We start from the raw sequence: 24,705 nt of genomic DNA, 5'->3' as shown, positions 1-24,705 counted from the left end.
AATTTTTAACCCTTGATGAATCATTTCTAATGTACTCACATGGACAATCCTTTCTGTTTCTGTGCTCTTTTATCTGAGAAGAGAAGTGGAGCAAACTGTGCATTTTGGTGTCTTAACCAATTATTTGACTAAGACAAACTACTATACAAATAGGACAATGACATCACAAAGGCAAGGAAAGTAATATGACAAAGATCACAGGCAGAAAATGTTCTTCGAGATGTATGCTCGCTCACAGTTGCCGGGACCCTGTGGGACCACTTGGCCAGGATTAGCATGACAAGGTTCCTCTGCAAAGGCCCTTCTGAATCTTAATGAGAAACTACAGTCCAACAGAGACATTCATAATATATTTTATATCTTGTCTTCATAGTCTCCTTGCACCTTCGCCACCAGCAAGGAAACTCGGAATCAATATTCAGTTGCAATGCACACATATACTCAAGGTTGCAACAGTTTTCCCTCTACTTATCAATTATAACACAGTACTGGGCCCATCGGCTGCTTTATGGATCCCATTTATGTCCCACTGCGAATGACTGCGGTTTTCGGACAAGGTGTTTTTGATAATACATGGCCAATGTCAAATCAATAGATCTTGATGCCTTAATCATCTTGAATAGAAAATCTAATTCATATTTTTGCATATACATTCCACCAACATTTACAATTCACAAATTAACAAATATAATTAAATGTTTTCAATAGAGTCTTATATTAGCATGCAGTTACTAGTATGTTCTTCATAGAAATAAAAATATCTTTGAGTTTCAAATAATTTATGATTTGAGCATATGAGCAGGTTTTACATTTCATTAATTCTGTCTAAAGCATAGAGAAGATGTACTGTAGAGAACAGGAAAAATCTGAAGTGTTTCCCTGATGCTTTAAATTTAGAAACTGACCTTCAACTAGGACTTTTTCTTCCATTTCTGAGGAATAAACAAATGGTGGGCAATGTCTGGTAGTCAGAACTCTACAGTGTGGTTGCTTCGTTCACAATCCCCCATATGAGTATTTTATAAATATTTTAAGCATTACCCGCTCTTGTGAATGTTTTCAGCGCACTTCTCTGATGAGAGAAATGGCTGCTGATGGATACACATTGATTATTGAGCCTTTGATTTTTCAGTTACAGGAAAGTCCTTCTTACATTTCATCTATTTCCTTCTCAGTCACGAGGAGAAGTAACAAACTTCTGTTGTGTCGTGATAGGTTTTGTTCAAGTGTACATAGCAGAGATTGCTAGCCCACTCCAATTTGAATTAAAGTATGTTTTCTCATATCTCTGAACCTGTTTATTACAATAAGAACAGCACTTTTTTTGCAAAGATGGAAGTAGTTACCCTTAAGAAGCAAATAGCGTAGGTGAGCGGCCATTAAGTTGTTACGTGTTCCTTCTCTTCTTGCTGAATGATGAATAGAGATGTTGATGCTGTATGATACAGCAGCATAATGGATGAGTTTGCATGAGTCTCAGCATACAGTATGTGTAATGTGAGTGTAGTGAGTTATATTAGCCAGCAGAAGCTTGTACATGGCAGGAGATCGCATAGTTATTGCTCGAGGCTTCCCTCCAACAAGTGCAAATGAGTTTATCAGATGAATGGTAGATTTACTGATGAGATTTCTCTGCTGCGAAGGAACTGAACACAAAAAGTAAAGAGTGTTGTCCCTGTTAACTGAGAAACAGTGTGATAACTCATACTATTAGAATTGTGTTTCTATTTGTTAAACACTATTGGATGTTTCTGATGTGTAATGTACTGCATGCATTAGTCAGAAATATTCCTGACAAAATGAACAATATTATACAGAAGGGGATATTTAAAAAAAAAAGTATTCTAATTAATTATTTGATCTAAAAATAAATGGTAAATTATGGTTATAAATAAATATTGGTTATATATAAATATTTTCTGTTTCGTTCCTGTCAGACAGTACAGCCGCATCATCATGTATCTCAATTAGCCACGAAAATGTGTTTGTCTTACAGGATGATTTGAATGGTTTATTTTTGTGTTTGAAGGAAACCAGAACCTGAATTAATAGTAGAGGAATCAGTGGCTTTTGTGTTGTGTGCTACAGTAGCTCATGGCTCAAATCTCATTGAGTATTGAGATGAAAGGGCCTGCACTAAGGGCAAGGCAAGACACAGTAGCTCTTTGAAAAATATAAAAGTCTGGGGATGAATGAGACACCGCCATGTTATGTGTGTTGTTTTGCAGAAAAGATGGAGTTTTGGTTTCAGTACTTATGCTGAAAAGCTGGTGCAACATTCATAATTACTTTTAAATGGATGAGCACATAGTGCATCAAACCTCATACATTTTTCACAGTTTAAGTTACTTAAATGCAATAAAGAAACTTTAAACATTACATATGCATTTCCAAATAGAGTACTGTACCTAACTGCTGCTTATTGCCTGGCTCTATTGTAGTTTGAAGTCCCTGACAAAGGCAGAAGGAAGCTGGAACATGTAGGTGTTTTTTTTTATTTCATCTTGATATCTCAAATAAAGAGATTTAATACTCACAGTCCTTCAGAAATAAGTGTCTGTACCACCAGAGATCCCAAAGCGCTCACAGTGCCACTGTTTTATGATACATTTCTGTGAGTAGTCTAGTCTTGCATGGTGCATTTATACTTCAAAAGTCTAAGTGCATAACATGCAAGGGTCTATCCATTAATCTCAATGGCTATTTCAAGATCCAACCATCCTCATGTTTTTGTTAGGCTATTTCTTATTCTGATTACAAGGGCTTTTGCAGGTCTCACCTTCAAACCCAGTCATAAGAATTAGCTGTCCCCCCTTGAGGTAAATTGGAACTCTGTATACTGGCAGGGAATGTTTTTTTTCATCTTTTTTTTCAGAGCAAGTCGCTCTCATCCTTTTTTCATTTGAAATCCTGCATCTGGTAATTTCATAATTATGGGAGGGAATTATAACGAAGGCAGCTGGAGCTGCAGGTTAATTGGATTTTTCACCTCGACGGGACCGGATCTAAGTCGCCCATGGGCCGCAAATCTGCACATTTGAAGTTGGGGACAGGACAAAAGAGGCTGGGGGAAGAAAAGAGTGAGCAGTTAAAGGGTCCCCTTTGACTTCAAGAGTTTGGGAAGTTACTTTTGTGCTGCCAGTTAATGTTTGTGGCTTGAGAGGTTTTCCTTTGCTTGTACACAATCGCTTTCATCCACGTTGATGGCATCTATAATTGGCACTGTGTTTTCCGTTCACAGGAGTTACTGCAGCAGTTGCTATTGCAGCCACTATCGATATCCCCAAGGGTTTGAAATGGAACTTCTTAAACTGAACTTTCAACAAATACATGAATGTAGACTTGCAAAAATGGCCTCAGTTCTATACATTAATACAATGAAATGTTGAATTATTTGGGCTGGAGGCTTCCAATATATATATATACCAATATATATATAAACATTCCTTTTTTGTTTGTTAATGTGGGGATGTAGAATCAAAAAGTCACCAAAGTGGTGATGATATGCACATAGTTTTTATTTCATTTAAGTTGATGAAGCTTTTCACAGATATTAAACAAATGATTAGTTAATTAAATGTTTATTAAATCCCTGTGTGACCAAAATACCAAGTGCTTTTTGGAAAAGTTGTTTTCGGTCTCCCAGAGAGGACACAGACACATGCAGGAGACCTTCAGTGCATTCTGTGATTTCGAACACACACACACACACACACACACACACACACACACACACACACATAAAGTCTTTCATCAACAGGAAAATCTCTTTCATGCGATTGCATCATATCCTATGGAAGTTCCTTGGATCCTGAAAATTACCTCTGACTCGACAATCACAAATATCCATGTTTGGTCACACATTAGTCTCACACCTCTGTTACAGTCAATAACACATCCATCCTTAGCAGTTTCACAGTACTCTCTACCTCGGTTTCCAGGGGCCCACTCGCTCCTCTGTGGGAGCAGCCGAGCTCTCAGCCCCTCGGCTCCTGGCCTACTTCTGAATCAATGTTTGACAAAGGGCGAGTCTCTCCCTGAGCAAAAGATGGGGAATTAGAGAGGCTCTTGCATGGTGAGAAGGCCACACGCAAAGCTAGAGGGTGCCCAGTCCACATTCCCTGTCAGACAAATAGCCAATCCAAGATCATATTTCCCTGCCCTCAATAAAGAAAATAAACCTGCTTACCAGCTGAGTTTATCCACATCTAAGGTCACTGTGTTAGGATAAACAAACTGCAGTTAGAGAGAGGGGTGAGGAAAGGATTAGCAATTATTTGTTTGTCTGTATTGGAGGAGAGCGGCTACCTACATTATTATGGTTAACGTGGACTTTGTATTTTACAGTTTAGACAGAACCCTGCACTGAAGAGTTGTCTTTTCTATTTCAGGTAAGCAAACAGAAAATAAGAATTGACTTATGTGATGTATGCTCTCAAAAACAATGAACAAAGACAAACTCTCAGGTTAGAATAACTTTTGACAAGCAGACATTGCTTTTAGTGTTTATAGCAGTGAAATTGTTGAAGTTTAACATGGCATTCTGTACACAAAAACGCAGATTTTTCCTCTAAGTGTGGGATGAGCCATCTCAGGTTTTTTGTTAACATGAATTCTCTCTTTATAATTACAATGTATGTTACAATTGACAGTACAATTTCTTACTTTCTAACATATTTTTTCTAATTTATATTTGTAATTATTAAAAAGGATTCTTTTAAATTATATAATCAAACTTTGAGCTCTCATTCACAGATAAAATGGTTCTGCACGTTTTACAATGCAGGATGGAAATCAATATGATTTTTTCCCCTCATTATTATGCACGTCATCATGTCTGCCATTTCAACAGTCAACAATCACCTCAACACTTGATTGCTAACTGACATTCAATGGGTCCGTACAAGAGATCACAAAAAATTTCTTCTATGACAATTTGTAGCCTCAGATAATTGCACAAAATGTCACATAATTGTGGAAAAAGTCAAAACAACACGCAGCCCACGCAGCATTATGTGCAACGGGTCTGACATAAAGTAAGTTCTGAGTCATTTCCTTCAATGCCAAATGGTAAACAGTGCAATTTCCAGCTACCCTGCTGAGAGCTGTCATTCTGCCTCAACTGCTGTTATAACAAAATGCTTCGTAAATTAGCATTACCTGAGGCATAAACCGTACAAGAACTGACTATGGGCTTTAGCAGCAGAAGCAGACATTAATTAGAGTAAATATGTGTCATACTCGGACATATTATGTGTAATATATTTCTACAACCGCAGCCAAGTGTAACATTGACCCCTTGTTAGGCCCATGGACTTGTTTCCACTCCCACACGGCATTAAAGCCAACATCTTACAAGATTTCTGTAGCACCGGGCTTTATAATGGTGCCAGGACTAGTGCTCATTCAATAATATACTAAGTTGACAATGCTGTGAACCAGTGTAATTTTCGAACCTTTATTAGTGTTACAACCACACAGAGGAACATTTACAATGCAATTTTCCTACCTGAGTTTCTCAGCTTTGAATCACATGGAAAGATTTGGCTTCTCTAACACATACGGTGAAATGAGCTCTCTCTACTCTGTAGCGATTGAAGAAAAAGCAGAACAAAAAGCAAATAAATCCCCTAGAAAACAAATTCACCAATTTACCTTTCAAGGTGCTCGGGACTTACTTATAACCTGAGTCAAAAGTGTATTTTGTCCATAGCAAAATAATTAAACCTGCTTTCTCAAATAGTACCAAAACCACAAACCATTAAAAAGCAACTGGCATTTGACAAAAAATCTCACATTTATTTTATTTGTTAAACAAGTGTTGAACTTTACATCAGTCTTAAGTGATGAGCCCCTTGGTAACATGTTTACATAGAAAACATGAGCTACAGAACAGCATGTATACCAGTGCTGGAAAATATTCACACATTTCCCATATATTTTTTGGAAAGATTTCAATAAATAAAATGTCCAAACCCAGTAGGAAGAACTACATTTATGATAGAAACTTTATTGTCAAAAGTTGGTTTAATTTGCGCTTGCCCATCACTCTGCCGTGACTGTTAAAAGATCTATTTTATTCAGAATTACACAAAAAACTGTGCAATGCATAAATCACTTTAACTGGGTTTTAGCATTCCCATTCTACTAAAGTAATGATACTTTGGCAAAATCAAATAGACATATTTCAATGGGCGATATCAATGGAACTCAATAAGCAAAAAACACTGTTCACAAGTGGAAAAAGTGATAATGCATCTTTGTAATTTGTTGAATCCTCCATTCTTTTCATAAGCCTTTACGTTCAAACATACTACCATGAATGAAGTGTTGGACCATAAACACACTGTATAACATATGTGCAACTTCTACACAATAGTCTCTCAAACGTTAAATTTTGCAATTAAAAGTTTTTTTCATATTTACGGTTTCCCATGATTTTTTATTTTACACTAGCAATACAACAAAATATATATTTTAGCCATTTTCCTTGACAACAGTTTAATGTACAGTTGAGAAAATATAAGGCCAGGGGCTTGATTGCTAGTGGTTATACAATCCAGACTTCATGGTGATGAAGAGCGACTCTGGGCAACCAGGACCTTATATTCCTTTTCTAACAGTCTGATCAGGAACATTTTACAAACAGTCCATAATCCTGGTCCAGGGGTGTTGTTTTGTTTACAATAAAAAAACAGGCTTCAACGAGGATGTAGGGGAGTGTATGTACAACCTTTTGACTGGGAAATTGCTGATCTGATGTAGCCGGTAATGTTTTTTTTTTTTGTCTTTTTTTATTTTCGTACCTTAAATTTTTCTCAATTATTCAACAGCAGCAGCACATTTAAATACATAGTTGGCTTGTCTCTTAAAATTGAAAATTCAATTCTGCATTTTATGTACAGTCTCACTGAAACTTTGCACTGCCATTGCTGTGCACCAAGTCTGTTGGTCTGCAGGGAAGGTAGGAAGAGTGGCATGTTTGAGGAAAAGGAGAAAATGCAGCTGGAGGGGGAGGGTTTGTAAATGGCTAGTGTGTATGACGGGGCTATTAAGCTCTCTTCAAAAATAAAACAAACACTTCCCTTCCCTTTACTAGTGTGTCCTCCAAGAGGTCAGGGTTGCAAAAGGGCAGGAAGAGGTTTGGGGATTATTTAAATACATTTAAAGGCTTGTCACTAACTGCATCTGTCCTTCCCGTACATCACCTTCAGGGATGCAGCCCTCTGTAGTAATAGGAATAATGTAACCATCACTGCTCCCTCGGCCTATCTGGTAATAGGCTTGGAGCTGGTGGCCAGCCCCTAAATTAGGCATGCTCTTATAGTAAACGTCCTCATTCTCGCTCCCCTTGGAGGGGGACAGGTCCTCCACCACATCGGGGCTGCTCTCGGGGTATGGAGAGTCCCTCAGATTAGGCATACTAGTGTACAAGGAGTCTCTGTTTGGGGACTGCAGACTATCATTAGGGTTGGTGGGTGTCAACTGGCTGACTAAGGTATCAACGCCCCCATCGGTCCTCACCTTCTTCTGGGGTGCGTACAGAAGCGAGTGAGTCCGCTGGGGGATGAGCGGCGCCTCCAGCTCCTGCTGATGGTGCAGCTCAAGGCCCACTGTGTCACCCATGTGCACCAAAGACGAAGCATCAGCGACAATAGCATCGTCTTCGCTGCTGCTGCCGCCTATTACCGTCACCTTGGGCGGAGCCCGCTCCGTGTGGTGGTGATGGTGGTACTGCGGGGGCTGCTGGTGGTGGGGCGGATGATGTAAACTGGGGTGCTGCTGCTGTTGCTGTTGGTGGCTTTTGTTACAGGCACGCAGGTTGTTGTGTACTAGCTCAGAGATGATCATTTTCTCGAAGGCAGCATCGTCCAGACTGAGGCCACAGTCTACTACCTGCACACTGTCGCCAAAGTCCCCATTGCGGAGTGAGTAGCTATTGTTAAAGTTACCATTTAGCGGTAGAGTATCCATTGCACTTGTATCCCTCACCGCATTGTTCAGTGAGTGCCCTGGAAAGAGAGGAACATGTGAGGGGATTGTACATTAGTCAACACCAATGACCATTAAATAACGAAACTAAAGTTTAATGCTGTTTAGGATGCAGTTTCACATAGAAGACTCCAGTCAAATTAAGCCATGCCGTAAATCTGTTAGTTAGGCACAATCCTTAACATACAATATATATGCATGCATCATTTGCAATGAGAAATCATTTTACTTTCTCACATATACATTTTAACTTTCCCTTTTAAAAATGCTTTATAACAAGCAGAGCACTGTGCGTTTTAGTCTGCCACATAAGTGACTAAAGCAATGAAAAAGATCCCAAACAACATTAAAAAACAAACTGAACAGTAATCACCATCACAACACACCGGGCAAAAGTAGATGTCCACAAGTATGAAGCCACAAACGGGCAAGCTACAACAATTACAGGTTTTCTAGCAACTAATAGGTTGGATGTGCCGAGGGAAAGAAAAGGACAGAGATGGGAAAAGATGACATAGACAGAAAGGGAAAGTAGTCATGTATCAACATGGGACAGCCATCTTTGTTCTCACTACAAGGGGAGCCCACAAGCAGCACTCCACCATCACCACACACAGCAGGTGAAAAGACTCACTTTAGACAACTCACATCATGTCTGTCTGCTCAGGCTATCTGGTCTAAGAGCAGCTGATGTACAAAAGAAAGTAAAATGATTTATTGTAACATGAAGAAGAATCACTCAAAAGAACAACAAAACATAAAGTAAAAGTCTTAACTGCAACTTAGCAAGAGCAAGGGTTCAGCAAATGAAATAAACAAGCATTAAATAGCTTTTACTTTTATGAATTAAATGCCAACAGCTACATTTTTTTGTAGATTAAAACATTTTTGATTGTTTGTGTTGGTACACTTTCTGTCCATTAGTGGGCAGGTTGTGTACCCAAAGCTGGCAAAGGTCAGAGCTTGCCCGCAGCCCAGCACTTGGCATCCATCACAGTGACAGTTCCCAATGAGACCCCGGTCACTAGCAGAACAGCTCAAGAATAACACAGCCGCTGCAGAGGTCAGACGCAGTCATGTTAGGAATTTCTCAAAGCATGGAGGTCATGGAAAACAGCGGCAAAAAGGATAAATATTAGTTATGCCATGATTGAGAGAGGAGATAGCAGAAAAAATGTGCTCTGCTATGGCTAACATGCCTCCTTGTAGAACAACAGATGTAAAAATGAAGATAAAGACTAATGGGATATTTTACAACAATGTTTGTCTTTGTCCAAAAAAAGGGGAGTCAGTGTGGTTGTTGGAGGCATGTTAAAAGTGCAGTTTTTGCATAGCCTATTGGAAATTAGGGAAAATGACAAGAAAGTTCTGAAAAAAAAAGAGAATAAGGGAAAATTAAACAGCTGCTGCCATGACATCCATGTGTTTATGCCTGCTAGGAGGCAATTTAGTGTCCAGACAGGTGTTGTCTGGAAAGGTGTGAGGGGAAATACTACTGGACACTGAGACTGCCGAATGCCGCAGGAGGACAGACATTTTGGGAGAAAAGAAAAGAAAAAAGAAAGAAAAAGAAACCTCTCTTATAAAATGCTCCTTTCTGCCAGAAAAAAGCAACACATTTTTGGTCGGTTAAAATCACAAATTAAGCAGAAGAGAGAGAAGCAGAGTAATGGGCTTTTGCGATAAAGCTGTCAGATCTTGAAGATGACTCCAAATGACTAGAGAAATCTTTTATTTCTTTTCAGATTAGAGTAGAATTTGGGTAGATAATTTTGTGAACCACTTGCTCACTGAGTGTGTGTTAATGGCCTAAAGTAAACCAGTGATTGTGCCAGGGTTTTGGTTGTTTTTAATAAGCATGCTGAAAAAAATTTACATTTGATAGGCAAAGTTAAGTTTTACTCCCATACTTGTCTCTCTGTAGGTCACTAGAGGGAAGCACAAGGGAAAAGCACAAAACATGACAAAAGATGCCATTTCAGTTTAAAATAGAATAGCACACAAAATCGCAGCACAGTCTTTACAATGTGATATATGCTTGAATGCCATGTGCAATTGAGATATAGTGATTTTTTAAAATGTTTTTATGGGTATCAGCTATTATCAAATAGGTCTATACATAGACAACTCAATGCAACATTTGCATTAAGTAGATCTGTATTAAGTAGATTTTGCTTGCAGTTTAACAAGATTTAAGGGGAAAGCTCCCTCTAAAACACATAAAACAAAAAACAAATCAGCTGATAAATTCAGGAGCATAAATCTTCATAATCATGCAGTTTATATTACAGCTTCAGGTCTACACCGCTGTTTACATTATCTCAAGGCAGAACATGTAGTATCCCTTTCCCATCTTAATCATTATGTCCCGTTCAGAGTCTGGATAAGAGGAATATGAAAACACAGAGGGTGGATCGAGACGAACCACAGAAATCTCTGTCCTGCATGAAAACACGTGCACATTTTCTCTCACACACACACACACACACACACACACACACACACACACACACACACAATGTATACTGTCTACGTGCGACACACACACACACACAGTACAGTGTGTACGGTATGAAGTATTTGGGAGAGAATGATTCAGAAGGAAAGGCGATACTGCAGAACACCCTGCTTTTCAATTGACCTGCTGTATACTCAACTGAAGAGACAAAGAGGGAGAGAAAGAAAGGAGGCGAAGAGAGAAGAAAAGAATAAAAGCCTGAATTCAGGTGAAAGTATTAAGTAAGCACACCTGGCGAGTTAAACACTGGAGCCGTGGGGGTGTTACATACGACTGTCTCAGCCAGTAAGGTGTTATAAGGGTTGTTAGTGCCTTGTGGTCGAAGAAGAGGATTTGTTAGTAGATAATTCCCGGTCATTCCTGGAGTGGCAAGACAGAAGAGGAGCAGATAAGTTTGGCGCAGTCAGCTGACAGTGATTGAAAAGAAATGAAGGAAATTTTCAGCAAGTTTGTCTTTTGAGGTATGTGGTGCCTGCCAACATCTGAAACTAGGGTGTTTATTTTGAAGTTGAGAATGAAGACTAAAGTTTGAGAGGCAACCAGGGAGAAGCTACAAAGCAGCTACTTCTGCATGTGCCAAAAATATTCAATTGTTGCAGGCCGTGCTCACATTTAACAACTTTAGGTAGCAGTGGTTTCAACTGTCAAGTTAATTTGTTGTGTGTTATGCATTCATAACCCATTAATTTATAAACCAATTTTCATTATTGCATCCTGTCATCAGCGCTTTTTATACGTCATATGTACTTATTATTTTGAGCACATATAATTTTTCAAACATAGCACCCTGTATCTCTCTGATTGGGAAAATGTTGTACTGTTTGAACCAGGTCCAAATATAGACCAGAATCATTCCAGGTTTTGGTATCAAAATCTTTATTTAGACTCACATTTGGCCATTTCCTTCCAAACCTCATCTTCCTTTTAAGTTTTTTCCCCTAGCTTGCGGGATGTTTTAAGGATTTGAGGTATTTCCACTGCCATTTATCACCTGTGTTAAATGCCATCTGTCATGTTGGGAAGTCTCCTGGGATGTTATTAATGACAGGGAAGTGCTTCCAGAAGATAGAACCCTCCTTTAGTGAACTGACTCTACGGGGTAACTAGGCTACTACACCCTGGAGTGATCACTATCCAACCTTTACATTAACAGGAAATGGTACTGCTGCAAAAAGAAGTCCTTTTCTATATTGTCACCGATGTATTGGCAAGTCAAAATGTGCTTCAAAGCCCTAGGTTTAAGGTTTTACCTTGTGGGAAGAGACAGCAAAAAAGAAAGAGAAGGTATAGAGCGGCAGCGACAAGAGTCAGAGGAGGGAGTTAAGTTAAACTACCTTGGTGTAAACCCTCTCTTCCCTCGCATGCTTGGAAAGCCATTTCAGAGGCAGCAGAAAGCCTAACAACACACTAAGCACTCCAGGTCAGCCAGAGTTGAACATCATCTTCTCATCATCATATTTGTGCTCAAGCTAAATAATAAATGACAGTTTTTTTTCCCTCCCTCCCTCATATATCCCGCTGTAAAGTAACGGAGGTCACCTTACATACCAGGGAACAAATGGCCTCTCTCTGCGTGTTAAAATTTTCCTAAAATACTTTTTTTTTTCAACCCTGTTTTTAGTTTTATCTATGTTTCCCCTGAGCCTGGGTATGAACTTTGGACAGCCAGCACTTAAATAAAAAACGTTCTTCTAGCCTTGCCCCAATTTGAGAGTGACGTTACCTGCCAGAATGACAGCGCACAGTATTTGAGGACGGATTTTTGTAATCCTTCGCTGGCAGAACAGCGAGACTAGACTAAAGGCCTAGATCTTTTTTTCCCTCTTTTTTTTAACCATACTGCTCTGTCTTTTCAAGCTGATGGCATTTATTACGATTACCAGAGTAGGATCCTCTGTGGCGGTGTGAGATCATTGGAACTTGAAGGAGGTATTTTAAGCTGGATGATGAAATGTGTGCATAGGTGTGCATGTGGAGAGAAATGAGGTGTGAACTGACCTTGGTTAAGGGTGGAGGTGCTGTTGATGTCACCTGAGATAAAGGAGGACTCAGATTGCTTTCTTACGGTGTCATTCCACATTCTCCTGATACGACTCTGTCAGGTCAACAAGGGACAGTCATTAGGACTTTAAACAAGCCCGCTCACCTTTCAGATCAACTTTCATTTATTTTCTATGTACATACTAATGACTTTATCACTCCTCACCTACTAGTACGCAGTGAGGCAAGGACAGTAGTAATGCTCACTTTCTCTGTATGTGTCTTTCAAAACTAATTTTACGTGAGTCAACTTTTGAACGACTTCAGCTCCAGTCACGAGTACCTTTAATAAGGCTGGAGGTTAAAGTATGATAGGAAGGTTTCTCTATAAGCACAGTACATCTGGAGGTATTATCTAATAAGGCATATTAGCCTTTAATAAGAAAGGGATAAAGCAAATATGTTTATTTGCAATTTCGGCTTTCCCCACAGTAAAATGTGCTTGCAATGCTCTTGAAACAGTGCAGTACTATTTCCCATGCACATGACGTTAGTGAGAAAAAAAGATAAAAGCAAGTGCTAAAGGGGGCAGAACAGAAGAAAGGTACTCATGCAATATAGCAGACGCTGCTTGTAAAATGTGGCATAATGTTTGTGTCTCTTGATGTACTTCTGAAGCTAAAATGCATGATGTGCATTTATTTTGTGCAATACCTACATGCTTATGAAGAAAGTACATTCTCATGAGCAATTATTTAAACTTTGGGCTTCATAACAATGTAAATGAGCTGTACAATGAATGTGTGTGTGTATGTATGTGTGTGTGTGTGTGTGTGTGTGTGTGCAGAAAACACTGTGTTCTTCTTTGCTCCTGACACACGGTGAGTCTTTGACTGTATGAAGCTGCTGGTCTACCTGTGTACCAGAGGAGTAGCGTGCGCTGGTCCGTGTGGTGGAAGTCTTTGCAGAACCGTGTGAACTCTCTGTTGGCAGCCCTCCGCAGCAGTAGGTGTGGCGGAAGCACTTGCTGTACTCTTTGCGGACCTGCGTGAGCAAACAGCAGAGTGTTTACATACATTATTGACTTTACATATGACTTAGCCAAAATCTTGCAGCAAGGAGTGTTTGTTCTTTATATCAGCACATGGTGCTCTGTGACTTGCCGGTGCAAAGGTCTGTTCAAACTCAGGAGCGATTCATCTTGAAAGAAAAATCACTCTGTTTGAGCACTGCGGACGACAAGAAACTTACTTTTTTCTGGAGAAGGCAGTGGAAGATGAAGATAAACATTCCTTGGAAGGTGTTGAATATGGTGAAGAGGTATGCCATGACAATCGAGGCCTCGCTGATGAAGAAGAGACCGAAGGACCACGTGAGACCCAGCAGAAACAGCAAAGCGAAGGCACCCATGACCCAGGATCTGAAGGATAGCAAATAACAAACACAAGAAGAGGACAAATCCAGCATGAGAGGCATTTCGTGATCTGAGAGGATAATGAATGGGCTTTGCAATCACCATAACTATGAAAAACTAGGAAAAAAAGCTGTAAACCAGGTGAGAGGAAAACAATAAAATGACAGACAACACCTATGCCATCCTCGCAACCCCTTTCCCCACTGTCCCCACCCCTCCATCCACACACTCTCAGGCCAAACTGGAATGCAGTTCCTGCTGTCAAACAGACAAGAAGGACGCAAAACTGATCTGGTTTTCTGTAAATAACTTTTTATGTTAGAACATACAGAACAGCAGAATCAGAAAGCACGGCGTGTTTGAAAATAAGCTAAAAAAAAAAAAGCATTTAACACAATCATATACTAAATATTTATCTAGTGTGTGTGTTATCAGAACTGGAGAACGAGGCAGATGTGGAAAGAGTTCAAGGAAAAAAGGAGGTTCCCTGCCTCGTGTGTGAAGGTCCTGTGGAGCCTTCAGACACCAGCAGCGGTCACAGTTCAGCGCTCAAACACACAACAACAACAACACTGGATTTCAAGATGATGGACATGGTGAAAGTGAACAGTCACAAAGACAGTGGATGAGTGGCTTTGAAGCTGCAGTTTGGGAGAGGATAAACCGGCGAAGGACAGAAAAAGAAAGAAAGAAAGAAAAGGAAAGAAAGAATAAACGAGGAGAGAGAATAAACTACAAGCTGAGGAGGAGACTTCTGGGCAACATGTCCTTACTTGATAAACCGTTTATTATCTTCATAGCTAGAGAGCATGATAAGCAGGAAGAGAGAAACACAATTAGATCAGAGCGCATAACAGCGTGGGTTAGTCGGCATTTGAGTAAGATATCTTCAATTTTGATCCAAGGGAAATCACGAGAGGCAATGAAATTAAGGGTCTAACAAGAACTGAGAGTTGTATGTTTTGCTGTTGATGATTCAATTACAACACTCTGTGTAAAGCATTTGGTCAGAGCACATTGTCTGTGGTTGAATTTGCATTTATGCTACTGTATGTGTGGGTGGTGTTGTGTGGGTAAAATTATCTGAGGTGTATAGTAAAAGCTTACCCAGGCAAATCTGCATTATAGTAGCCGTCACAAACGCGATAATTACTGGTGTGGATCGCAGAACAGAGAGAGGAAAAGAATGATAGAAGAAGAGAAAGGAGAGGGTGTGCGTTAACTTCCCATGCAACATGCAATGACACTGGCTTTGGCATAAAAAACACAAAGAAAACGACCACAAGGAAACAGCTATAAATACGCAATATATTTCTGCAGTGTAAACAAGCTTAAAAGAAATAATTTTTAACATCCAAGTACAAATGCACACCAATCTGAGTGCCACCATGTTCGGTAAATGTGTTCTGTTGTGGTTTCCTTGATAAGGGAGTAGTCTATCTCAAATAAACCAAAAAGTCTAAATAAGCCCTTTTCTGGCTGTTCTTCCTGATTGCAGTTTTACCACAGTGAAGTAATGTTGCACACATTCATTAAGGAAAAATGAAAAATAACAAACACTGGATGAAAATAGCAACACTGCTGCTCCTACACAGAGTGGAAATACGTAATATATTGGTGCAAACTAATATGGGGCTGTGCTACTGCGAGCAACAAAACCATATAACGCCAAAAGGAAGAGGCCTTGAAATTCAGGCTGCAGTAAACAGCAATAAATATTGTTTTCAAACAAGTGCAAAAAAACAAAACAAAACAATTAGTGCTTCAGAAAACATTGCTTTCCTTCCCAAAGCGAAACACGTCATAAATGTTCAGGCGACACAGAAAGCCTAGACTAGAAGGGGATCAGTGGGGTGGGGTGGTGGTCGGGTGGTGGCGGTTGTGTAGGGAAGGAATTTTTTTTTCTCTGGGATTAGACGCTGGGATCTATAAAAAAAAGTTTTACATGTTCCAGCGGCAAACACACATGGTAGCTGTTACACTGTACCCCACCCTAGCAGAGCTAACAGTGCATAGTTAAGTTGCTGCCTTAGAGTGATGCGTGTCATGCCAGTGCAATTCTGCGGCGAGTGGCTTGGAGTAAAACAACAAAGGAAGAAAAGACGACTCACAAAGTCTGCGTAGTCATCATGACAGCTAAGTCATGCCAAAAGTCTCAGTGAAAAACTGTGTAACATTTGAAATCTCTAGATTCAAAATAATGAATTCTTCTGGTAAATGTTCCATCTTATCTGGATCCTTTCAAAAAATAAATAAATATATTCTTATATTCTAATGTCACTTGTTAGTTCAGTACTGAAACTTGGCTTGGAGGTAGGGGAGGTAATGCATTTTCCCATGAAACATTATTAAGTAAAAAAAATATATCATTACCTCAAGAGTAAAAGAGCCTTAGTTTTCCCGGGGTTAGTGGCAGAATAGCACAAGTTTTACATTGCTAATAAGCAGGAGAATGCAGGGGTTCCGCATATGACCCTTTACTTACTTTATATTCTCCAGTCGGCTAGAGTCTGGTTTCAGGGTGGTAGAGTGCTTCACCATTTTGTACATTGTGATGACCAGGAAGATGAGATTGAGCTGTCAAAACAGAGTAATGGCAGTGTTAATACATGAAGATGTATGACTCAAGATACAGCAGACAGAGAGAAAAAAACCCTGTTAATTTGTCTGTAAGTATTAAAAGAGGAGAGCCTTCAAATATCTGCATGTCCACAGACTAATCCAATAAACATCTATCCTTCCAGCCGGGCTCAGACGGGCCGACTGGCGCCAAATTTAGTGTCATTCTATATCAATAAGAGCATGGAAATGCATTAAAATCCATCGCACTAAAAAAAGAAAGAAAGAAAGAAAGAAAGAAAGAAAGAAAGAAAGAAAGAAAGAAAGGAACAGCCACACAGCAGCAGTCTGGCAAAGTCAGAAGGGAATGAAAAGTAGCAGGAGAAATAAGAGACCCTCGTGTTGTACAAAACAACTGCATATCATTTTATGCACATAGTGAAATATTATAATGTATAACCAGCTACAAAAGGCTTGAGGGAACATGGTATATTTTGTTCGATACTTGTATGTGGGCAGATGAGAGGCAAAAGAGAGAGAAAGAAAATGAGGGAGACGGCGTTTGCTTGCTTGTTTTAATGTATTAAATCTTAGGGGAGCCTGTGGCACATATCAGGTTGAGACAAGGATACTATGTGCTGTGTTTCTGAGCGCATTTATTCAGCACCTTAAAAATCAATACCGTGATTTAGAGACACAAAGGCTGGATAGGCCAGCAAGGAGCCGCTCCAAATAATTTACTTCAAAAACATTTATTCTGGGGCAAACTAGTCCCTGACACAGCATGTACATGCACTCACAGCAGAGGAACTAGACTGTGTTTGCACTGCAAGCCAGGCATGTATAAATAATGTCAAGGAATATCTAAAAAAGAAAAATTTAAATGTGTGTCTCCAATATATCATATCAAAGGATCAGAGAACTACAAAAATACAGCAGACAAATATATGTAAGCTTACATGTAAGCTACTGTATCACTGGCATGTGAGTAACAAAAATACAACATACAAATTGGCAAGACAACAATGGAGAAGCATTGCCAGTGTGACGGCATGAAATAAATGTATGACCTTTGTGAGCTGGAGTCAGACCACAGCCATTCACTCTTGAACAGAAATTCTACGTGTTCTGGCGCACACTGCTATCAAAAGACCGGTCTGTGATCAATACATCAACCCTCCACATGCAATCAACTCATGGAGGCGCTCACAATAACCCAGGCAGTAAAAGAGAGGGACAACTGGGAAAAAAAAAAAAAAAAATAGAGAAAAAAAATCCTGAATCGTGAACCTTCTTTTATATCATGGCACTGAGACTATGTTTTGTTTCGCAGTTATCAGCCATTATTTCTATCAGCCGCCTGCATGAGTCAGGCAGTGGGGGAGGGGGTGGGGGGAGCGACAGGAGGGCGAGGACTTTTGAAAAACCCTTTCACACAGCCTGGAGTGGTGACATGGATCCAATGAGACAGAGGAGAGGGACACAGTACTTTAAAGTAACCTAGCAGCACGGCACATGTTCCCACCCCCACTGACATGCTTTCGCAGTCCTTCCTGGGGGGGATCCCCCTTTGCTAAAGCGGAGCTGCCTTGCCCCTATCCTTCACTCTGTCTCTCTGAATCATCACTGCAAGCCATGCAGAAGCACCTCGCCACACTGGGACTGAAGAGAAAGCTCTTTCTGAAGTGGACTGTGTGTGTACACACTGAACTCCAAATGAACTGCTGGGGATAAAATATTAAAGGTGCAGATGGAGCTGTCCAGATGATAAGAACTGCTTGCGACGTGTCATGATCCAAGAGGCCTTGTGTTGAAGCCATCTCAAGCATACTAATGGATCCCCCCACCACTCATTACTTCTGTGTTCCCCTTTTATGGAGCTAATACCCCCTGTGCCCAGAGACAGAGTAACCTCTGCCTAAGAACAAGGATCTAAATGCCTTCCACCGGCGTTTGTTTTCAGTCAGAATTTTGAGCCTGTTTCAGCCAGGAGGAAAAATAAAAACAAACAGGAAAAGCAAGAAAAGAAGGAGGAGAAACAAAAGGATGAGAAAAAAGCATGACCACCCTAGGTCAAAACCAATGTTATTTGGCACAAACATGGCTTGGGTGGTGGGTAGGGATCCAGACATAGGGATCTCTTGTTCATGTGCCTCTACTCCTCCTCTCCTTCTCCCTCATTGACAAGGACAAAGCCAATTTGTAGAGAAACCAGGGTCACGGATGGTGTAGACAAACCTTGCTCCTGCATGCTCCCCTGAGATGCCCCTTTCCACAGTACTTTGTCTTTTTGAGTCAATTGTTGCACAGTATCAGAGGAGCAGTGTGCAATGCCAGAGCCAGTACTGCAAAACCTCATTCCCGTCACACACTAGCCCTGCTACAATACATTAGCTCCTCACAGGGTCATGATTCTATCTCTCCGGTCATCACCACCGGGATCCTGATCATCATTTCCACTGCAGATGCATTTTTCATGCAAATCATGATAGAAGCAACAATGAGGGCCCAATTTAAGGAAAGGAAACATATTCCTGTGTGGCTGACGGAGCATTTGCTGAGACAGGGAGAAATGTATATTTGTTTTAATACAATGTTAGCTTTTCCCCAATTATAAGCTCACACATTTAAAGCAGGTGCTGAGACAAAAAAAGAAGAAAAAATCAATGAAAACAAAAAAGGAACAGGCATTTCACCATTTACTCAAAGACATTTCAATCAGACACAGACCTTCGTCAGGTCTTCTGTGCCCTTCTTCCATTTTTAAATGCTACATCGAGTTCAGATGTCTCTCTTTGAGAACACTGTGAAATGCAGTCTAGTGAGCAGATGTGTCTTTTATTTATTCTGTTACCACACAGACAAAGAGCTGCACTATATCTTTACTCGGAAAGCTCCTAGTGGGCTGCCAATAGTTTGCAGAGACTCACTGGAATTTGACATGGGTGCCCCCTCTCCCCAGTATATTTTAAGTGTCAGTTTGATGTTCAACAGAGGTCACTGCATCTGTAGATACAGTACCAACCATTATGCTGGATACTGAACAAATACAACCCGTCCTCCCTGCACAGCAGCAAGACAAGTTTGCAGAGCTTCCTCATCCCTTGGTGTGCACGAGGGCAAAGCAATACATGGTGTGGAGGATATATCGGAGGAATATCACCTGCTATTTTTTTTTTTTGGCGCAGGGAGGTAAGACTCCCTAAGGTCTCATTCTTCTGAGCCTCTCTGATGGAGCGGGAGATAATAATGTCATGACCAGTAAATAATTGCATGCCTCAATGGGACATATGTCATTATAATATGCTATATGTCCTTCACCCTGACGGTCCTTGACCAAACAGAGAGGTGACTTGCGTTTCTCCTTCCCCCCTTTGCTGTCATCTGCTATTTACTAAAGGCAGACAGACACACAAGGAGGCTGATGCAGAGGAGGAAAAAAGGAGCTATAAAATCTAACAATGGCATCTTACAGTTACAGCACGTGCTGCAAAATGCACACCTTGAGGCCATTTTTAATCTTTTTCTATTCCTTCATCATAAAAAGTAGAACTTTAAGGCCATTTGGTGATGTCTATAATGTGAGATTTCATTGGAGTTGTATGAATGCGAGGTTAAACTACACTATCAAATCTTGATCCTTGTCAGGTGGTGAGAGGCAGAGAGAATTGTTGGATGCCTTGAAATCTGTCTTTGGTGAAAAATTAACCTGTCATCACCGAAGAGAGTGAGGAGCAAAAATCTGGCTGACTTTTCCTTCACTTCAGCCATCTCACTTCCTTTATCTCTCTCCTTCGTCTCTTTCATCTCACCCTCTTAGTCCCTTCCTCACTCTGTCAGTCTCAGTATTCAAAGAAAAATAAAAACAGCTTACCATGATGATAAAGGTGACAGGTCCTATAAAACTCCATATGAAATGATTATCCACACGTAGCCAGCACCTATGACAAAGAAACGCACGCTTTACTTGGGGCAGTACACACGACAAAAACAATATCAGCCTTGTCTTCATGCTCCTGTAGCCAAATAATAATGGAAAGAAAAACATCTTTGGTTACTTGGGCTGAGTGTGTAATTTCTTGTCAATATTTAACTTTCAATCACTCCTTTCACAGGTTGAACATTAATACTGTTAATACTAAACAGAGGGAAGACCCCAAGTAGCCCCTCTTGATCACTGGGTCTTAGCTGATATATGGCCATTAATCTACGTAAAAGGCTTTTTCTGCACAGTGCTCTTCTCTTTAAGAGAGCATTTACAAACAAGAGGTCACAGGAGGGTCTTTAAGCAGAAAGGCATTAATGTAGCTGCGGCCCCCCTGAAACCACAGTGTTGAGTCTGTCAGCCACTTTCAAATGACATAAAAAATTGAACAGCTGCCCATCCCTGGCATAAGGAGCGCAAATGTTTTGGTGTTTTGGTCTCCAGGGATGCACATAAGGCGCTGGCAAAAATGATGACTAGATTTTCTTTTCAAAAGCTGCCACATACAGACACAGCAGGTAAGCACACACAGTGTAGCATCCAGCGTGTATGTTGTGCATTTCCAGGGATTTGTTCAGAAAGCTGCACTTACGCTTTCTCTGTCCCGTAGCTCCTGTAGTCAATAGCTGCGGAGACACCGACCACGATGGCAGGGAAGAGGTAACCAGACACGTAGTAGTACTTTTTACGGGAGTATTCGCTCTCAAAGACCTCCACAAGCATGAGGTACAGCTGGACCCCCTCAAGACACATCCAGGAGAAGGAAGCCAGGAAGAAGAAGTGAAGGATACCCGCAATGATGGAGCATCCAATCTGAGTCAAAACAATAAGTGATTTAGACAATCAAATAATAATAAGTATTCAAGGAAAAACAAGACTAAACAATACAATCAATTTCCATAAAATGGGGATTTTTTTAGATTAACTTACAAAAATGATTTAAACATGACAAGAGGGATCTGCATAGCACTTTCTTTATTGAAAATTGTATATCATATTCCCCTTTTTTTATTAAAACCCACTGAAAAGACGACATTCAGCGCTGCGGCCTCACCCATTCAGTGAAACACATATCAGCGAAACTGATGAAAAAAGGTAATGAATATTCATTCACCACATGGGCTCTGACTATGCACAGGTTTAACTTTCCATCAGCACAGTAGAAATTTAAATGGCATTCGTATTGTAAGGTTAGAGTTAGTAGATTTAATCATCCAGCTCAGCATTTGAAGCTTTGATTCACCGTTGTATGCAGGAAAAGAGATCGAAGAGAAAATGTAGGTGAAAAGAAGTGAAAAATGGTATGGATACAGGCTCAGCCATGGCAACTGTGGCTTTAAGTGAAAGAGGAAAAAAGACCTGTCAAGTGGAAGACATGGCCCTTTAGTAATCTATATTAATGGTGCTGTCCCACTCATGTCATGTCAGGGACAAGCACAGAAGACTAAAAACAAACAATGCTTAAAGTCTCATCCATTTCCTTCTGAAAGGGTCTTTTGTTTTGTTTTGGGGGTGTGAGGAGATAAATTGAGAGGGAATATATCAAAACCAAATCAATAGGGTGCAATCGTTCCGGCTTACCGTGGGTTCCGTCATATCAATACCAATTAGGAATATTAACTCTGCGATGAAGAGATTGATGCACAAGTTCTTGTGGATGGTGTTGCGATCACTCTGAAGGCCCCGGAAGAAGCAGAAGGTGAAGATGCTGATGGTGAGGCAGATGAGGGACACCACGATCCCAACGCAAGTGATGACCCTCAGAATTGGCCCATGCAGGACGATACCCTGGAAGAAATAAAAGATAAATGGCGAATTACAAAATATGTTTGTGAAAAGAAAGAAAAGAACATGCTTTTCTTTCAGTTCTGTGATTAATGTTTGAAACATTTTATGCCTCAAATCATGTGACCTAATTAGAAACACTAAACTTCCTTTATATATTATATTTAATGAGTGATTAAGAACAACTGGGGAAAGTAATATTGGCCACTATATATCTATATATCTATATAGATATATAGATATCTGAGGGAGCCACGAGACAATTAAAGTGATAAAAAATAACATATTTCTCTTACACAAAAAAATTTGAGAAAAAGTCAGAATAAAATAAACAGAATTTGTTGATTTTATTTTGACTTTTTCTCAAATTTGTTTTCTTGTGAAGTACTCGATATTTTCACCTCTTCAGGCCTTTAAAAATCCTTCAAAATAAAAGGCCAGAGGAGCAAAAATCACTGTTTTCAACTCATGTTTATACGGAGGCCATTTTCTGTGATGGAGGGTCAAAAGTAGACATTGCTTAATTTTAGGGAATCATTAGTATTGGGAACTATTGAGCTACAGAACGTTACTTTAAGTCTTTACATTTTAATGAAGTGTGCACACTTTTTTGTAGGACCTTTTTGTAAATGGTAGGATTTGGTAGGGTTTTGTAATGTTTAGGAAATGGCTCTAGCAGATAATGTGATGTGTGTAAAACAGGGTTTTACAAAATTAAACTGCTAATGAAGAAAGCAGTAGAGTGACTGCATACACAGCAAACAAGAGTATGCACGACTTCTCTCTGAACCTCGCTGTGATCACTGTAATCTTGAAAGATTGCTATTTAAACCTAGTAACAAGAATGTTTGGTGTTTGCTTATGAAATAGAAAAAAAGTCTAAAATACTACAGGTGAATTTGAAAGAAAAGACAGAGGTAGATATAACAAATCAGTGTGACATACTGAGATTTCACGGTGAGCCATGAGGATGGCAAAGTTGGTGAGATGACTGCAGGAGCAGGTGGTGTGTGTTTTATTGGAGTCCAGGAGTTTGCAGCCTTGGGTGGACCAGTAGCCCATCATACTCCTCTCAGAGTAATTCCAAAAGGAGCAATTGGCATTGAAGTAGTCTGCTGTCATCTGCAGATAACAAGAGATATGGTTAAGTGTCCAAATAATTGACTGCCTGAAATTGAAGTACATGTAGAACACAGAGGCCATTTACCCCCTACTCATACAAAGTATTTTTCTGCACTGATATGGATAAGGATTTTTCACTTCACAGCTCTTATGAAGCAATTCATATGTTGTATCTCATTTGGCACATGCTTGCCAAATCAAGCATAGCTGGGTATATGAGGCCTTAATAACAGAGAAGCATAATTGTTTGACGGCATGTCTTTGGAATTGCACAATTTCTCTGATAAAGAATGGAGTCCCGCATGGCCCTCTGGGAACTCTAGTGACAACTTTAAAAGACGAAAGATAATTGGTGCTCCAGTAATTTCATCCTAGATTGTACGGCTAATCTAGGAGTTAATTTCCCCCACTATAAAAGAAAATGGGTATCATTTATATCCCAATGTTGATTAAAGAATTAGTTTTCATTAAGAATTCACTTAGGTTCTAAAGACTCCTTTAATTTGATGTTCAGTGACTTAAATAAACTGCCAACTGACCTAGCCAGACATTTACAATTCAAATTGCAGATCTCTGTCTACTCTGGATGTTCCCTCCTGGTGTTTTTTAATATGACCTCTCCATTCACTCCAGCAGGGAGACTCACATTACTGTGCTTCAGGGTAAAAATCACCGGGTCATTAATGAATACACGGCTGGACTCTTTGTTGATTGAGGCAGCGATTATGTCGGAGTTGACGGCCACTGACACGTTGCGGCCGTAAGCCTCGTTGGCCATCTTGATGGTGGCATTTTCTGCGCTGAGGAACTGGCTCAGATTTTTGTAGAGCACAAAAACCAGCTTGGCAACTCCTGTGGAGCGAAAGATGTAGACAGACATCAGCGGAAGAGAAAAAAAAAATCAAGCTTCCTGGAGAATTTAGACAATGTAATAACTGTGGTGACAAAATATGCACAAAAAGACGACTAATAACATTTAATCACTAAATTTCAGTTTATTTCAATGTAATTCAATTGAAAATATTCAACAAAGGAACGGCAAGAATGAGAGAAAGATGAGTGAGAGATGGAGACAGAAAGCTTTTAAAAGTTAAATTTTTCAGCCAAAATCACAGGACTAATAAAAACCTTTGTTGTGCTCCTACACTAATACAGACAGACTCTTCGCTTTTTCACAGAAATCAAACACACATGCATACATTTCCCAGTTTCTCACACATTGAATAAGCACTTCATTGCTCTTAGAGACACAGAACTATCTTAACCAAGGTTCTCACTCTTTCTGTTGAAGCACTTTGCGACCTTGCTCTGTGAAAGGTGCTATACTAAATAACTTTAGTTGCTTACTTA

At 40.0% G+C, this 24,705-nt stretch overlaps 1 protein-coding gene across 50 annotated transcripts in view; it reads right to left on the bottom strand.

Annotated features, from left to right (window-relative positions):
* Window positions 1–5,444: 5,444 nt before the first annotated feature.
* adgrl2a (adhesion G protein-coupled receptor L2a) overlaps window positions 5,445–24,705 on the bottom strand; it is a 93,752-nt gene continuing 74,491 nt past the window's right edge. For 7 of the 50 annotated variants that reach the window (XM_044201127.1, XM_044201129.1, XM_044201133.1 and 4 more), the window contains 14 exons: window positions 24,002–24,207; window positions 23,179–23,355; window positions 22,030–22,236; window positions 21,041–21,261; window positions 20,338–20,404; window positions 16,390–16,481; window positions 15,012–15,056; window positions 14,678–14,704; window positions 13,742–13,910; window positions 13,406–13,534; window positions 12,509–12,605; window positions 10,742–10,870; window positions 9,903–9,920; window positions 5,445–8,012 (listed from right to left, as the gene is read on the bottom strand). In XM_044201127.1, the coding sequence (XP_044057062.1) occupies window positions 7,165–8,012; window positions 9,903–9,920; window positions 10,742–10,870; window positions 12,509–12,605; window positions 13,406–13,534; window positions 13,742–13,910; window positions 14,678–14,704; window positions 15,012–15,056; window positions 16,390–16,481; window positions 20,338–20,404; window positions 21,041–21,261; window positions 22,030–22,236; window positions 23,179–23,355; window positions 24,002–24,207 (2,432 nt within the window). In that variant the 3' untranslated portion in view covers window positions 5,445–7,164. Of the gene's footprint in view, window positions 8,013–8,626; window positions 8,680–9,868; window positions 9,921–10,741; window positions 10,871–12,508; window positions 12,606–13,405; window positions 13,535–13,741; window positions 13,911–14,677; window positions 14,705–15,011; window positions 15,057–16,389; window positions 16,482–20,337; window positions 20,405–21,040; window positions 21,262–22,029; window positions 22,237–23,178; window positions 23,356–24,001; window positions 24,208–24,705 lie in introns of all 50 variants that reach the window. The other 43 variants (XM_044201138.1, XM_044201139.1, XM_044201167.1 and 40 more) reach the window with 30 other exon arrangements.

This window comes from Siniperca chuatsi, linkage group LG6 (assembly GCF_020085105.1).
Source record: "Siniperca chuatsi isolate FFG_IHB_CAS linkage group LG6, ASM2008510v1, whole genome shotgun sequence".
NCBI lineage: Eukaryota > Metazoa > Chordata > Actinopteri > Centrarchiformes > Sinipercidae > Siniperca > Siniperca chuatsi.
Note: the sequence above shows the minus strand (reverse complement) of the source record. Positions and strands in the feature narration are given on the sequence as shown.